We start from the raw sequence: 16,264 nt of genomic DNA on the forward strand, positions 1-16,264 counted from the left end.
AGCCACTGTGGTAGACATTCGGTTAAGCCACATGACCCAGCAATGCCATTCAGTTCAGTTCAGTTCAGTCGCTCAGTCGTCTCCGACCCTTTGCAACCCCATGAATCGCAGCAATGCCATTAGACCCAAGATAATTGAAAACAAGTGTTCTAATAAAAACTTGTCCATAGTAGTGTTATTCATAATGACAAGAAAGCGGAAAAATGCAAATGTCAGGCACCGATGAATGGATAAACAAGATATGGTCCACACATGCAACAGAATATTATTCATGCCCCCAGAGGAGTGAGGCGCTGACACATGTTACAACGCAGATGAGCCTTGAAAACATGACGCTCAGTGCAAGAAGCCAGACCCAGAAGGCCACGTGGGAGGGCTTCACATGTGAGGGCTTCACGTGTGAGGGCTTCCATTTGTCCAGAACAGGTGAATGCATGGAGACAGAAGGCAGATCAGTTTAGTTGCCAGGGGCTGGAGGAGGAAGGAATGGGGTGGGGAGGTGACTCCTAACTGGTACAGGTTGCTGAGAATGTTCTGGAACTCGATAGGGTAATGGTTACACAACATTGTAAAAATGTACCAAATGCCACTGGTTTGTACCCTTTTACATAATTAAAATGCGGCATTTTTATGTTCTGTGAAATTTACCTCAGTAAAAACTATATAATTAAAAAAAACTTAAGTCTCACTTGCAATTTGAATGAATCTTTTTACTCACATGCCTTTGTTAACACTGTGCACCGGTCACTTGGAAAATACTGGTTTACCAAATTTGCAGATCTTCCAAATACTGACACATTTCATCATACAATATCAAAAACATCCAGTCATTTCAGCAAGATACCAGTTTTCCAAAATACAATTTTTTTTTGTAGAACATATTGGCAATAAAATCTGTCAGTTGTTTCCCTGGATGTGTCAGGCTCACAGACGTTCATTTTGAGAAAATGCGGGCCAGATCTCCAAGTCTAAATAATCATAATTTGTCTGTCATCCTTTCAAGGAAAAATAGCATTTCATGTGTTCATAGACTGCAGCCTGCCAGGCTCCACTGTCCATGGGGATTCTCCAGGCAAGAATGCTGGAGTGGGTTGCCATGTGCTACCCCTGGAGATGTTCCCAACCTGGGGACTGAACCCAGGTCTCCCGCACTGAAGGCAGATTCTTTACCGAATGGGCCACCAGAGCTCCTCTCTAGTTGTGGTTCGAGGGCTTCTCATTTCAGTGGCTTTTCCTACTGCGCAGCGCAGGCTCTAAGGTGCGCGGGCTTCAGCAGTTTCGGCCTGTGGGCTCTAGAGCGCAGGCTCAGTAAGCAGCTGTGGCGCACAGACACGTGGCATCTTCCCAGACTCGGGACTGAATCTGTGTCCCCTGCATCGGCAGGTCGATTCTTAACCACTGGACCATCAGGGAAGCCCACGAAAACAATTTAGATCGCATGGAGCACCTGAGAGGGTGCCAGACATACGTAAGACTGACTGCTAAAAGGCGTGGAGTTCTGAGTATTGTGAAAAAGAATACAAATGAACATTTGCTGTGTAAGGCCATCCTCAAACCCCTCTAGCTAGTAAACAGGGTCTGAACAAGCCCACTGATATTATACACTAAATTAACTTGATTCACAGTGGAACCTCCCAAGGTGTTCACTGCATTTTAAAATTAAGACATCGGGGACACTTCTGAAGGTCGTGAAGTTCAAGAAAACATCCCTCGTTCCCCAAGTTCCGATGGAGAGGTTGGTGCCCTGGAGTTCGGACGGAAGGCACAGCGCAGTGCATCCAGCAGAGGGCGCTGCAGCGCCACCTCCCAGCCCTGAGCAGCACCCAACCAGCCAGCATCCTTGGAAAAGGAGCCTCTCACACTAGAACTTGAAGTCGGGTCAGGGAGTCGGGGTGCAGGGGTTAGTGGGGGAGGGTAGGGGGGGTGAGTGAGAGGGGAGGCTTGCTTACAAACCTGGCCCAGGGATTCTCACTGCACAAGTACAAAAGGCTTGCTCAGTCCTCTCAGGGGCTGGAAAAGTTAGTGTTTAAAGTGGAAATTAATTTTATACTCCACTGGAGTTTAATTCTTGTTAATTTTTTTTAAAAATCAAAGTGGTACCTGCACATGTCCAACATGTAAGGAAGAGCCAAAGATGGACGTAGAGGTGCCCCATTTCCACCCCAGGGCTAGGCTGCTGCTGCTGCTAAGTGACTTCAGTCGTGTCCAATTCTGTGCGACCCCATAGATGGCAGCCCACCAGGCTCCCCCATCCCTGGGATTCTCCAGGCAAGAACACTGGAGTGGGTTGCCATTTCCTTCTCCAATGCATGAAAGTGGAAAGTGAAAGTGAAGTCACTCAGTCGTGTCCGACTAGGCAGCTTTCCTTAAAATCATTTCTGTTTTCTGAACTTTTTGAGGATTCCTTTACATCTTGGTATTATGTATAACATGGATGCATGTTATACATATATATGTTATACATATATATTATACATATATTATGTATGTGTATATAATATTATGTATATTATGTATATATAATATATATACAACATATATATACATGCTATACATATATATATACACACAAATACATATTTCTTGACTTACCAGGAGTTTTACCTTTATTTCTTTTAAGATTATTTTTTTTGATGTGGACCTTTTTGTTTTTTTTAACGTCTTTATTGACTTTGATACAATATTGCTTCTGTTTTATGTTTTGTCTTTTTCGCTGAAAGGCATGTGGACTCTTAGCTCCCCAACCAGGGGTTGAACCTGCAGCCCCCGCATTGGAAGGCAAGGTGTAAGCCACTGGACCACCAGGGAAGTCCTCCATCTTTATTTTTGATCGGGCGCAGTGCAACCCTTATTCCTTTTCCTTGGCGATTTAATTTCACTGGCTTCCACTGCAAGAATTATTAGCAGAATGCCTGCGGAGAAGGGTACACACATGTCATGCTTTAGGGGTTCTGGAGAAAGGTGGGGAGACAATGCCTAAGGACTTGTGATCAAAGATACAGTGTCTCAAGAACTTAATGTAATAGCAGAGCGCAGATAAGTTTCCAGTTCAGTTCAGCGCTCAGTTGTGTCTGACTCTTTGTGACCCCATGAACCGCAGCACGCCAGGCCTCCCTGTCCATCATCAACTCCTGGAGTTCACCCAAACCCATGTCCATCGAGTCAGTGATGCCATCCAACCATCTCATCCTCTGTCGTCCCCTTCTCCAAGTATCACCCAGGTGGCTCAGTGGTAAAGAATCCACCTGCCAATGCAGGAGACGCAGGCTTGATCCCCAGGCCAGGAAGATCCCTGGAGAAGGAACTGGCAAGCCACTCCAGTATTCTTGCCTGGAGAATCCCATGGTCAGAGGAGCCTGGACGGCTACAATTCATGGGGTGGCAAAGAGTCGGACATGACTGAGCACCTGAGCATACACGCACACGTATACTGAAATTTAGTCTAGCATTTAAAAAATTCCTTTCCTGTTTAATCCTGGCAAGGTTTTGCCTGACATAAGGACTAGACTCATGTCTTCTAAGGGAGGGTGAAAGTTACTTCTCCTTTGAGTTCAATAGCGTCCGCCCAAATGGTCATTCCATCCATAACATAGTAATCTCATTAAAATGACCTGACAGACCAAGATCACCCCTGCAAAGGGCCAGCAATGACCAGTATCTCAAGCCTGGATCAGGCCGTGCCTTGTGGCATGTGGGATCTCAGTTCCCCGACCAGGGATGGAACCCAGACCTCCCGCATTGGGAGTGCAGAGTCTTAGCCACTGGACCCCCAGGGAAGTCTAAGTAGTCATTTTTAAAGGCTAACAAACATGTTTAGCTCTTTTTGTAGTTCCTAGAACTTAAAATATTGTAGTTCTACTTCTTAATTCATCAATTAAACTTAAAAAAAATTTTTTTTTTAGTTTGGAAATAACTCCAGACTTAAAAAAAGGTGCAAAAAGAGCACAAAGCTTTCCTATAGGCCCTTCAGCCAGCCTCCCCAAATGGTCACTGACCTCACTGACCCAATGGCCTCCCCAAGACCTGGAAACCAGCCCCCACTCAACACTGTTAACCAATCAGAAGTCCCATCTGTGGACCAGGAGCCAATCAGGGGTCACACACTGTGGATATTTGCATACGGAGCCATGAAAAAAAACAAGAACACAAGGAAAAGATGAAGGAAATTAGAAAGAGGCTTTTATTGAGTGCTGACCCATGTATCCCTTGACATGATGAATGGGTTTGTGTCACTCTAAACAGGATGATGACTTCTCTGGAAAATTAACTGAGATTTTTTAGAATAAGTGCCAGAGTTTCCAGTAGCACTCTTTAATTTTGTCACTTAAAGCAGAACAAAGACAAAAATTCAGGTAGACCTTTCAAAGGGATACTGCTTCCCTCTTTGCAAAGAAATGCGCAAAACCAAATTCAAAAGTGATGATATCGTTAGATGTTTGTCAAAACCCATGGAACGTACAACACAAAGAGGGAGCCCTAATGTCAACCAGGGGCTTTAGTTAATAACAATAAGGTGTTACTATTGGCTCAGTGGCTGTAACAAATGCACCAAACTTAGGTAAGATGTTAATGATAAGGAGAACTCTTGGGTATGGGGTGGGGAATTATAGGAACTCTCTGGTTTAGGTTCAATTTTGAGCATTACTTTGCTAGTGTGTGAGATGAATGCAATTGTGTGGTAGTTTGAGCATTCTTTGGCATTGCCTTTCTTTGGGATTGGAATGAAAACTGACTTTTCCCCGTCCTGTGGCCACTGCTGAGTTTTCCAGATTTGTTGGCATATTCAGTGGAGCACTTTCACAGCATCATCTTTTAGGATTTGAAAGAGCTCAATTGGAATTCCATCACCTCCACCAGCTTTGTTCATAGTGCTGCTTCCTAAGGCCCACTTGATTCTCATTCCAGGATGTCTGGCTCTAGGTGAGTGATCACACCATCATGGTTATCTGGGTCATGAAGATCTTTTTTGTACAGTTCTTCTGTGTATTCTTGTCACCTCTTAATATCTTCTGTTTCTGTTAGGTCCATACCATTTCTGTCCTTTATTATGCTCATCTTTGCATGAAATGTCCCCTTGGTATCTCTGATTTTCTTGAAGAGATCTCTAGTCTTTCCCATTCTGTTCTTTTCCTCTATTTCTTTGCACTGATCGCTGAAGAAGGCTTTCTTATCTCTCCTTGCTATTCTTTGGAACTCGGCATTCAGATAGGTATATCTTTCCTTTTCTCCTTTGCCTTTAGCTTCTCTTCTTTTCACAGCTATTTGTAAGGCTTCCTCAGACAACCATTTTGCTAGCAAAGTAATGTTCAAAATTCTCCCAGCCAGGCTTCAACAGTACATGAACCATGAACTTCAAGATGTTCAAGCTGGATTTAGAAAAGGTAGAGGAACCAGAGATCAAATTGCCAACATCTGCTGGATCATCGAAAAAGCAAGAGAGTTCCAGAAAAACATCTACTTTTGCTTTATTGATTACACCAAAGCCTTTGTATGAATCACAACAAACCGTGGAAAATTCTTAAAGAGATGGGAATACCAGACCATCTGACCTGCCTCCTAAGAAATCTGTATGCAGGTCAAGAAGCAACAGTGAACTGGACGTGGAACAACACACTGGTTCCAAACTGGGAAAGGAGTACGTCAAGGCTGTTTGTCACCCTGCTTATTTAACTTATATGCAGAGTACATCATGAGAAATGCTGGGCTAGACTGAAGCACAAGCTGGAGTCAAGATTGCCGGGAGAAATATCAATAACCTTAGACACACAGATGACACAATCCTTATGGCAGAAAGTGAAGAAGAACTAAAGAGCCTCTTGATGAAAGTGAAAGAAGAGAATGAAAAAATTGGCTTAAAACTCAACATTCAGAAAACTAAGATTATGGCCTCTGGTCCCATCACTTCAGAGCAAATAGATACAGAAACAATGGAAATAGTGAGAGACTTTATTTTGGGGGGGCTCTAAAATCACTGCAGATGGTGACTGCAGCCATGAAATTAAGATGCTTGTTCCTTGGAAGAAAAACTATGACCAACCTAGACAGCATATTAAAAAGCACAAACATTACTTTGCCAACAAAGGTCCATCTAGTCAAAGCTATAGTTTTTCCAGTAGTTATGTATGGATGTGAGAGTTGGACCATAAAGAAAGCTGAGTGCCAAAGAATTGATGCTTTTGAACCGTGGTGTTGGAGAAGACTCTTTTGAACCGTGGTGTTGGAGAAAACTCTTTAGAGTCCCTTGGACAGCAAGGAGATCCAACCATATTCATTAGAAGGATTGATGCTGAAGCTGAAACTCCAACACTTTGGCCACCTGATGCTAAGAACCGACTCATTAGAAAAGACTCTGATACTTGGAAAAATTGAAGGCAGGAGGAGAATGGGACAACAGAGGATGAGATGGTTGGACGGTATCACTGATGCAATGGACATGAGTTTGAGTAGGGTCTGGGAGTTGGTGATGGACAGGGAGCCTGGGGTGCTGCATTCCATGGGGTCACAAAGAGTTGGATATGACTGAGCGACTGAACTGAACTAGCTTTTTCTATAAACCTAAAATTTCTCTTAAAAAGTCTTGTAAACAGATAAAAAGTGATGATGGATTATTTATTTATTTATTCATTCATTTATTGTTTTGGTTGATTGCATGATCTTAGTTCCTTGACCAGGGATCAAACCCACTTCACTTGCAGTGGAAGCACTGAGTCTTAACTGCTGGACTGCCAGGGAAGTCTGATGATGAATATTTTAGAGAAAAAAATGGATGTGCTTTTGCTGGCAAAATGTTTCTTGTGGTATTTTGACAAAGGTCTGTCCAGGGGGAAAGGTAGCCTCTAGAAAAAGCCCAGTAGGCATGTGAGCTTGCCGTCAAGATATCCCGATATTCCCTGAAAACACAGGCTACAGAGAAGAGCTGTTTTGCAGCTGATGAGCCACTGTGAGCTGTGAGGCCACGTGGATGGTGCACCAGCCCCGTGAGCCACCAGGAAGGGTGCCATGAGAATGGAAGGGCCCGTGTGGGAAGCCAGGCCAGACACAAGGAGGCGTGGACAGGCTCTCATCAGTCTTGCTGAGCGCAGATGGAAGCCAGTCCCTTACAGACACAGCTCCTTGCAGTGACTGTGTGACGGTCTTCTCGCCGAGCTGGACGGAGGGTGTGAGATCTGGCTCCTCTATGCCCACGAGTGCAGGTGGTCAGAGCCAGGATGTTTGCTGGGGTCCTGAAAGCAAGAGCTGAGTCTCTGATGACTCAGACAAGAAACTCCTAGGATTTCTAGTGGCACATCTCAGAGACATCTGCTGTAGGCTGCATACTGCAGAAATTGCATCTGTCATCCCAAGGCCCCAGATACTGCAACTAAAATATATATATTCTTTTTCATATTGTTTTCCATTGGGGTTTATCAAAGGATACTGAATATAGTTCCCTGTGCTGTACAGTAGGACAGTGTTGTTTATCTATTTTATGTATAGTGGTTTATATCTGCTAATCCCAGACTCCTAATTTATCCCTCCCCCACCCACTTTCCCCTTTGGTAACCATAACTTTGTTTTCTGTGTCTGGAAATCTGTTTTGTAAATAAATTCATTTGTAACATATTTTAGATTCTACATATTGTTGTTGTTCAGTCGCTAAGTTGTGCCCAACTCTTTGTGACCCCATGGACTGCAGCACGCCAGGCTTCTGTGTCCTTCACTGTCTGAGTTTGCTCGAACACATCTGCATTGAGTTGATGATGTCATCCAACCATTTCATCCTCTGTTGCCCCTTTCTCCTCCTGCCCTCAGTCTTTCCCTGAGGAAAAATCTTTCTCCTGCTCTCAATCAGGGGCTTTTCCAATGAGTTGGCTCTTTGAATCACGTGGCCAAAGGACTGGAGCTTCAGCTTCAGCATCAGTCCTTCCAATGAATATTCAGAGTTGATTTCCTTTAGGACTGACTGGTTTGATCTCCTTGTAGCAAGGGACTCTCGAGAGTCTTCTCTGGCACCACAATTCAAAAGCATTAATTCTTCAGTGTTCAGCTTTCTTTATGGTCCAATTATCACATCTATACATGACTACTGGGAAAACCAAAGCTCTGACTAGACTGACCTTTGTTGGCAAAGTAATGCTTTTTAATACACTGTCTCAGTTTGTCACAGTTTTCCTTCCAAGGAGCAAGAACCTTTTAATTTCATGGTTACAGTCACTGTTCGCAGTGATTTTGGAGCTCAAGAAAATAAAATCAGTCCTGGAAGAGCAGGGTAGAGTGTCAAAATATAGACTGTCCATGGATTTCCAATCAATTAAAAAACCTGAAACCCAGATATCAGACCACAGTGACTGGGCAGCCCAGGGTCTGAGCTGCCTTTGTTTGTGGTAGGGTGGTGTGGGCCACAGAGAACATCACGACCTATGATTGCAGTTGGTCTGTGACCTGTGACCCTAGTTTATTCACTAGTATGAGTCAATGCAGTTTGCTGATGTGGAGGCATCACGTCTGTGAGGAACATTCCCTACTGACAGCAACTCCACGCTCACGTCTGCCAGCCAGTCCTCTGAGAGTGTGCTGAGGGCCCTGCAGGGGGCAGGCGGGGAGGCACAGGCTGCTGGTGCCCCGGGATGGTGGGGTGGGCAGTGCCCACAGCCTGGCTCTAGGGAGCAGGCGGGGAGGCACAGGCTGCTGGTGCCCCAGATGGTGGGGCGGGCGGCACCCACAGCCTGGCTCTAGAGGGCAGGTGGGGAGGCACAGGCTGTCGGTGCCCTGGGATGGCGGGGTGGGCAGTGCCCACACTCTGGACATAGAAAGGAGAGGCCAGCAAGACTTGGGGAGCCTCTGATATCACGGTGACCCTGAAACACATCAGGATTGAGAGAATAGGGATGAGGTTAGAGCATCCCCTTCTATTGAAAATTAGGCCTCCACAGAAACAGGAAGGTATTTTTAAATTGACCCATTATATCAACAGTCTAAAGAAGAAAAAGCACATGATCGTATCGATGAAAAGAAAGCATTTGACAAAACTCAACATCCGATTATGAAAAAGACTCTCAGCAAACTGGGAATAGCAGGAAACTTCCTCAACCTGAAAAAGGGCATTGTGAAAACCCTACAGGTAACATCACTTGGGGATGAAAGACTGAAGCTTTTCCCTGAGGGATATCCACCCTCACTACTCATATGCAACATCGTACAGGACGTCCTGGGCTTCCCAGGTGGCGCTAGTGGTAAAGAACCCACCTGCCAATGCAGGAGACATAAGAGACATGGGTTCGACACCTGGGTCGGGGAGATGGCATGGGAACCCACTCCAATGTTCTTGCCTGGAGAAGCCCATAGACAGGGGAGCCTGGTGGGCTACAGCCGTAGCATCGGAAAGAGCGGGACATGACTGAAGTGAATTAGCACGCACAGGATGTTCTAGCCAGTGCAGTAAGGCAAGAAAAAGAAATAAAAGTCATCCAGATTGGAAAGGGGGAAATAAAACTGTTCCTATTTGCAGACCACAAAGAACTCTTAGAACTAAAAAGTGAGTTTGCGAAAGTCTCAGGAGGCAAAGTCAAGAGCCAGAAATCAACTATATTTTCACACATTAGCAATGAAGAATTGGAAATTAAAAATCAATACCACTTACAATAGCTCCAAACCCAAAAGATACTTAAAGATGTCAATTCTCTCCAAGCTGATATAGAGCTTTAAGGCTATTTAATCAAAATCTCACTAGGAATTTTTTTGTAAATATAGATAAGCTGATCTAAAATTTATATAGAACTTGAAAGAGAATAAAAAATACTTTATAGACTGGGAAAGAATATTTGCAAATCACAAATCTGGCAGGGGACTTGAATCCAGAATATACAAACAATTCTCAAAATTAACAGTAAGAAAACAGACAACACAGTTAAAATAATAATAAACTTTAACTGACACATCCCCAGAGAATATATATATGAGAGGCAAAGCCCATGAATGGGTTCTCACCATCACTAGTGATTATGAAATGCGAATTACAACCACCGTGAGATACCACCGCACACTGATGAAAATGGCTAAAACAGAAGATGCTGAGGACACCTGAGAACGAAGGATGCTGGCGACAAGGTGGACGAGAGGAGCTCACACCTGGCTGGGGGAGGAACTCAGACTGCGCAGGAAAACATGGGTGGTTTTGGATAGTTAAACATGTACTTACCATAGGAGCAAGCAATCCCACTTGTAGGCATTGATTAACCCCAGAGAGCAAAACATGTGTCTACACATGTGAGCACTTCTAGCTGCTTTATTCAAAATCATGAAAAACTGGAAAACCCAGGCGGCCCTTGGCTGGTGAAAGGATGAATGAACTTTTGGGTAAAGGAAGACGACTGAGGAACAGGAAGGAGCCGGTGACTCACACGACAACTGGACAGGGTCTCCAGGATCCACACTGGGGGAAAGGAGCTGGCCACAATGGGGATCTTGGGGGTGATCCCCCCCGACCAAAACAAAACTGCGGTGATGGAGGACAGACAGACGGGTGACAGGGCTCATGGGTGAGAGGAGGGTGTCACTACCAAGAAATACCCAGGGAATTCCGGGGGCAACGCCACCATGCTGTATTCTGAGGTAGAGACAGGCACCCGAGTCTGTGTGCGTCAGAACTTGTCTCTCTGTGCACCCAAGCGGGTCACTCTATTCTGTGCTAGTTTTAAAAATTAGAGTAAGTATGGGACATAGGGTTTTCAAAGCAGATACATTTCCAAAGCAAATGAGCCACGGTTGGGGCAGGGGCAAGGGGTGCCCATATAGCTCTGCTTTGGTTCAGCCCAGTTCCGAAGGGAAGGGCCGATCTCCACCTCCTAGAGGCTGACGATGATGACCGTGGTCATGGTGGAACACCAGCACCAGCAGCGGCCGCCAGCTCGCAACATCACTCCCAGCAGCAGCCTGGCTATCCACTCTGTCTTTACCAAGGGAGGACCCCAGGTTCACAGAGGGGGCACCTGTCTGAGCCTGGTGGGGCCCAACGCCCGTGGTCCCCGCTGCCTTCTACTCACCATCCTGCTGCTTTGGGGGTTTAACCTGCCCCCTCCAGAGCCCGGGATGTACATACCGTAGCCGGCGACGAGCGGGACGTGTGGGCCAGGGTGTGCCTGGTGCCGTCCATCCCCCCGTGGATAAGGTAGGCTCCCGCGCTGGAGACGATGGGGCTGCCCCCGACATCCATGGTGATGCCCACCATGCTGTGGGAGGGGACTGCAGACGGGGAGGAGCCTGCCACGGTCACCTGGGCGCCGCCTGGGGCCTCAAAGTAGGACGCGGCGCTGCTGGGGGCGTACATCTGAGGCTCGGGGTTGTAGGCGTAGGCCGTCCGCCTGGTGGAGAGGGAAAAGGCGTTGTGTCAATGCCGGGGCCCAGGGCACCGAGCGCGTGGCTAAGTCAGCCACGGACTGTCAACACAGCCAAGTTCACAGCCAGGGTCTCAGAAAGTACGTGGAATCCCAGCTGACACAACTCGTCATTTACAAACCGCAGGTGCGAACTGCACGCGGGGGCCCCCTGGGGGCATGGGGCGGGACTGCACCCGACCCTGGTTACGGGAGGGCTACCCTGGGATAAGATGATGTAAAGTCACCCACCGACCCACTCACACCCACACACACACCCACACACACACCCACACACACACAGAGGCTCATGGGCACAAGTGCGTGTAAGGGCTGTGAAGCTGAATACACCCGATGTCAGTGTCCTGCAGTCACAGATGCTGTCACCACTGGCGGCAGGGAGCGGGATGGGGAGCCTGGGTGAATGGTACAAGGGACTGTGGGCTCATTTTGCAGCTTCCTGAGAATCTAGTTCTTTCAACCCAGAAGGTCAGTTGTTTTTTTAAATGTAATTGCTTAATAAAAAGAATATCTAAAGGATTCCAAGAATTCGTCTGACGTTCCTTTAACATCTGGATCAAATCATTAACCGTGTGCATTGATGTCCAGCCTGCTGCAGTGAAAGGAGGTCAGTAGGGGTTTTTCCTCAGGGGTGACTGAGGAAAGGCCCCTCTGGTGGGTAGGGAGGTCCCTCCAATCTCCAGGGGACATCATCTCTGACCACAGTGCAGTCAAACCAGGACACTACCACCAGAGTGCCCCCCAGAGCCTGCTGGGGCCCCAGGGTTCACTCATCCTCCTCCGGGTCAGCGCTGAGCTGTGGACACTCAGGATCCCAGCAGTCTCATCTCTAACCACAGCCAGGCCCCCACGCCCTCCCAGGACCCCAACGGGGAGTCGTGAAACCAGAGTCAGAAGCAGGCACAAGGATGCCTGCCGAGCAGTGAGCTTCTGGGAACTGCATCACTCTGCCCCAAGCATCACAGAGTTCAAAAGCAGAGAGCCCTGGACGTCCTTGACAAGTAGAAGATCAAGTTCTCAAAACATCAAGATAAGCCAGAGGCTGACAGAGGCCAGAATGAAAAGGCAGAGATGGAAATGGTTTCTGGGTTTCGAAGGTGGGCTCTCCAGACTTCAAGGGTGGACTGGAGTTTCTGCTTTTTAAAACTGCCTTTCCTTGAAGTAAAACCACAAAGGCCTATGATTTCTGATATCTCCACTGGGCTGAGATGTCCTGATGGGGGTGTAATAGCTGGGTCACCCCACCAGGAGGTGAAGGGAGAAGATTGTGGGCAAACCCATTGCCGGGGAGCTTAGTAGGCATGGTGGCTAGGTTGGTTCTCTGTAAACCCCTTCCTGGGGAGGGGAGAAGACACCCACGTACAAGGCTCCGTTGGTGAAGACGGCGTCCCCGCCCTCCACGTACTGCACCTGGGGGGGGTACACGTGCTGCACCGGCTGGACCTGAAACAACAGCAGACACTTAGTGTTACACGGTTTCCAGAATATTCAGGTGGAAATATCTCCTATTGCCTTTTGTGAACACCTAGTGCCACGTTACACTTGTTCCACCCCTGGCTGGCATGTCTGAAAACTAGGAGAGATGGTCACTTCGAGGCCACGTATTCTGGATTAGCCCAGACAGGGATGACTGCAGCAGGTTGGGGCCCCTATTCCATGCGGAGAGGAGCCCCGCTGGCACCTGGGAGCCGAGATGCAGAACAGGGCAGGAGGTGGTGGTGGCGATGGTGCCTGGGGTCTACTGGCCACTGGGCAGAGGGGCCAGTCCTGCTTGATGGTGGACACCACAGATGTGGACAGAACTGGGACCTTGGAGCGTCTGATCCCACTCCCCATTATTCCCACCCGCCGGCAGGGAAGGGGTTCAAGTGGCTCACTTGCTCTATCACCCCCGCACCACCCTCTTTGGTGCCCTAGTGGCAGTCCCCAGCAGCTGGGTTGGGGGAGGGGCCTTGGGAACCCCTCTGGGGAGAGACTGTGAAGGTCTGAGCAGAAGCAGTAGGAGTGCTGGGCGTGGAGTAGGGGTTGGGGGCTGCGGGTAGAGGGCAGGGGCCGGTAGGAAGACCCCTCCCTCCTCTGTCAGTCCACAGCCTCAGCTGATGACCCCTGGGGGATGCAGGTGCTCTGATGGAGCCCAGAGCTCTGTGTGGGGACTCCGCTGTGGAGGGAGGCTTAGTGCATGCTTGATTCAAGCTCACTGGGAGTGAGGAAGTCAGGGGCAGGTCTCATCATGGCCTCTCTGTAGACCTTCATGCAGCGGCAGGATTGGATCGACTCCCAATCCTGAGGACACAACCCTCTGAGGACACAACCCAGGGACATGCGCACACACATAACCCCTCTCATCCGTAGAGGGTGGGTGTGATGCAGAGGCCGGTGTGATGCAGAGGTCGGCGTGATGCAGAGGTCAGCAGAGAGAGGAATGGTGGACACATGCCCAGCCCCACGGGACAGGGGAAGCTTCTGGAATCACGGAGCCATGGTGGCGCCCCTCCCTTGAGGAGCTGAGGCAAAGATGCAGGGTCCCTGCTGGGCACCCCCAGAGCCTTCGCTCCTCCTGCAGGAAATCCCAAATCACACAGCATCAGGCAAACCTCTCTAAGGAGTGAAGCCACTCAGTTATGTCCGACTCTTTGCGATCCCATGGACTGTAGTCCACCAGGCTTCTCTGTCCATGGGATTTTCCAGGCAAGAGTACTGGAGTGCGTTGCTTCTCCAGGGGATCTTCCTAACCCAGGGATCGAACCCAGGTCTCCTGCATTGCAGGCAGACGCTTTACCCTCTGAGCCACCAGGGAAAGGCCAAACCTCTCTAAATACCTTGCTAATCTGAGCAGAGCCCCTTGAAGGGAAAAGCGTGTCATCTGGGACCTCGCCATCTCCACACTATGCTCATAGGTCCTGTTGCATGGGAGCCTGAATGAATTTGAACTCAGCATCTCACATAGAGCAGGAGTTGGCAAACTTGGGTCCTTAGGTCAAATCTGGCCCGCCTGATCTTACAAATAGTTTTATTGGCACACAGCCACACCATCCCTTCCACGAGAGTTGCATGGTTGTACCTGAGACTGTCTGGCCTGCAAAACCAACCAACCAAACAAAAAGCACTGTGAGGCCTTTTCCAAAAAAGGTTTGTCAACCGCTGCTAAGATCACGCTGCCTGTCTGAGCTGATGATCTGGGCTGTGATCTGGCTGCTGAGCCTACACTTTCAAGCTCTGTTCTCTAATCATTTAACTGAACAAGAGGCGCCTGTCTGAGGGTCCAGCACTTGGCTGCGGGTGGGTCTGCCTCTCCTGGAGGCTCCATGTTCCTCCTATTCAGAAACCTCTGCTATCTGCCTGTGTGTCTACAGTTGCACCCCAGGCTCTACCTAGCAGCTCACTTGTGCCCAGAAGGCTGAAGATCTGAATGAATAAAGATCATCAGCTTTCTTGGCTTGTAGCAAACTATCTGCAGCAACAGATTTTTTTTAACGCTTCCAAAGAGAACTTCCTGGTAAGGAACCAAACATGTCACACAAAAGGAAACGACGAAACAGGAAAGGAAGCACTGTCATTCGGATGGGGGCTCCCAGGCATCCCATGCCAACCGTGTCCCACATCCCCTGTGCTGTGGTTACCTGCTGTGGCACCTGCTGGACTCTGGGGAGGGAGAGTGGCTGCATCTGGGCCCCTTTGGGAGCCGAGCCCGCTGCCTGGACCAACACCCTCTACAAGGGAAGGAGAGAGGACATTTAGGCTCATCATACGTGAGTCCTGAAAACAAATACAGGTCACAGCCAGCCTGACGATGCCTGCTGCCGCTTAATGGAAACGTATGTAGGGGAGCAGTTAAGAAGAAGGAGGGCACACACATGCCCCCAGCAGCTTTGTCTCCTTGGGGTCTGTAGTCATCAGGGTGATGTGGGCTGAGAACTGGGTGCCAGTCACACTGCCTCCCCCGGACAGGCTGGGTCACACCCCTCTGTGTCTCTCACCCTCGACCTGCCCCTGTTTAAGAAGAAAGGAAGCCCAGAGTGGTCACTGCTAGGTTGCAGTCCCAGCATCTCAGTATTGGAAGTTCCTTAACCCAGACTCAGGCCAGCCCCCTCCTGGCCTCCATGGCTGCTCTCTGGGCCCCTGGGCCATCTCCCCAGAATGGCTTTGTCACTTTGCTGGAGAACTGGTTGAACAGACAAAGCTGTGAAAGCGGAAAGGATCAAATGCACTCCGAAGGGGAGGGAGGAACAGGAGGGATTTGGTCGACCATGATTCTGTGATTGGCCTCATGGACCGTATGCATAACCAGGTGCAGTAATTCTGCAGGGCTTGGCCTCATGAACACCACTGCACTAAGAATTCCACACACTTAGCCCTCCGTGAACTCGCCCCCAAAGACACAGAGAACACAGATGGCACACAGAGATCAACAGGATGGATGGACAAACCCCAGGTGTCCATCCACACAGGAGAACATCACTCAGCCAGGAAAAGGAGAGAAGCCCAACTCTCAACACAATGTGAATGGACCCTGAGAACGTGACGCTCAGTGAGAAAAGCAGGCACAGAAGCACACACAGTGTGTGATTCTATCTACGTGCAACATCCAGAACAGACTGATCCACAGGGACAGAGTGGATTCCTGGTTGCCAGGGGCTGGGGGTGAGGGATGGAGGGTCATTGCTAATGGGGAGGGGCTTTCTATTCGGGAGGATGAAGATGTCCTTGAACTAGCCAGAAGTGGAGGTTGCAAGACACTGTGAATGTCTCAAACACTGCTAAACTGTTCACCTTAAAATGGCAAATCTGTGTCGTGTGAATGTTACCTCAAATACATAAGAATTCTGAGGACTTACAGGCACACACTCCAAAGCTGAGGCATCCAATATGGAAGGTAATAGCTGTGCATCTCT

The 16,264-nt window shown here is 48.5% G+C and overlaps 1 protein-coding gene across 4 annotated transcripts in view; it reads right to left on the reverse strand.

Moving 5' to 3' along the window:
- RFX2 (regulatory factor X2) overlaps positions 1-16,264 on the reverse strand; it is a 92,026-nt gene that overhangs the window by 25,351 nt on the left and 50,411 nt on the right. For all 4 annotated transcript variants that reach the window (XM_018050916.1, XM_018050919.1, XM_018050917.1 and 1 more), the window contains exons 3-5: positions 14,993-15,082; positions 12,736-12,815; positions 11,078-11,339 (exon numbers count right to left, since the gene is read on the reverse strand). In XM_018050916.1, coding sequence (XP_017906405.1) covers positions 11,078-11,339; positions 12,736-12,815; positions 14,993-15,082 — 432 coding nt within the window. The remainder of the gene's footprint in view (positions 1-11,077; positions 11,340-12,735; positions 12,816-14,992; positions 15,083-16,264) is intronic.

The sequence above is a fragment of the Capra hircus genome, chromosome 7 (genome assembly GCF_001704415.2).
Source record: "Capra hircus breed San Clemente chromosome 7, ASM170441v1, whole genome shotgun sequence".
NCBI classification, from domain to species: Eukaryota; Metazoa; Chordata; class Mammalia; order Artiodactyla; family Bovidae; genus Capra; species Capra hircus.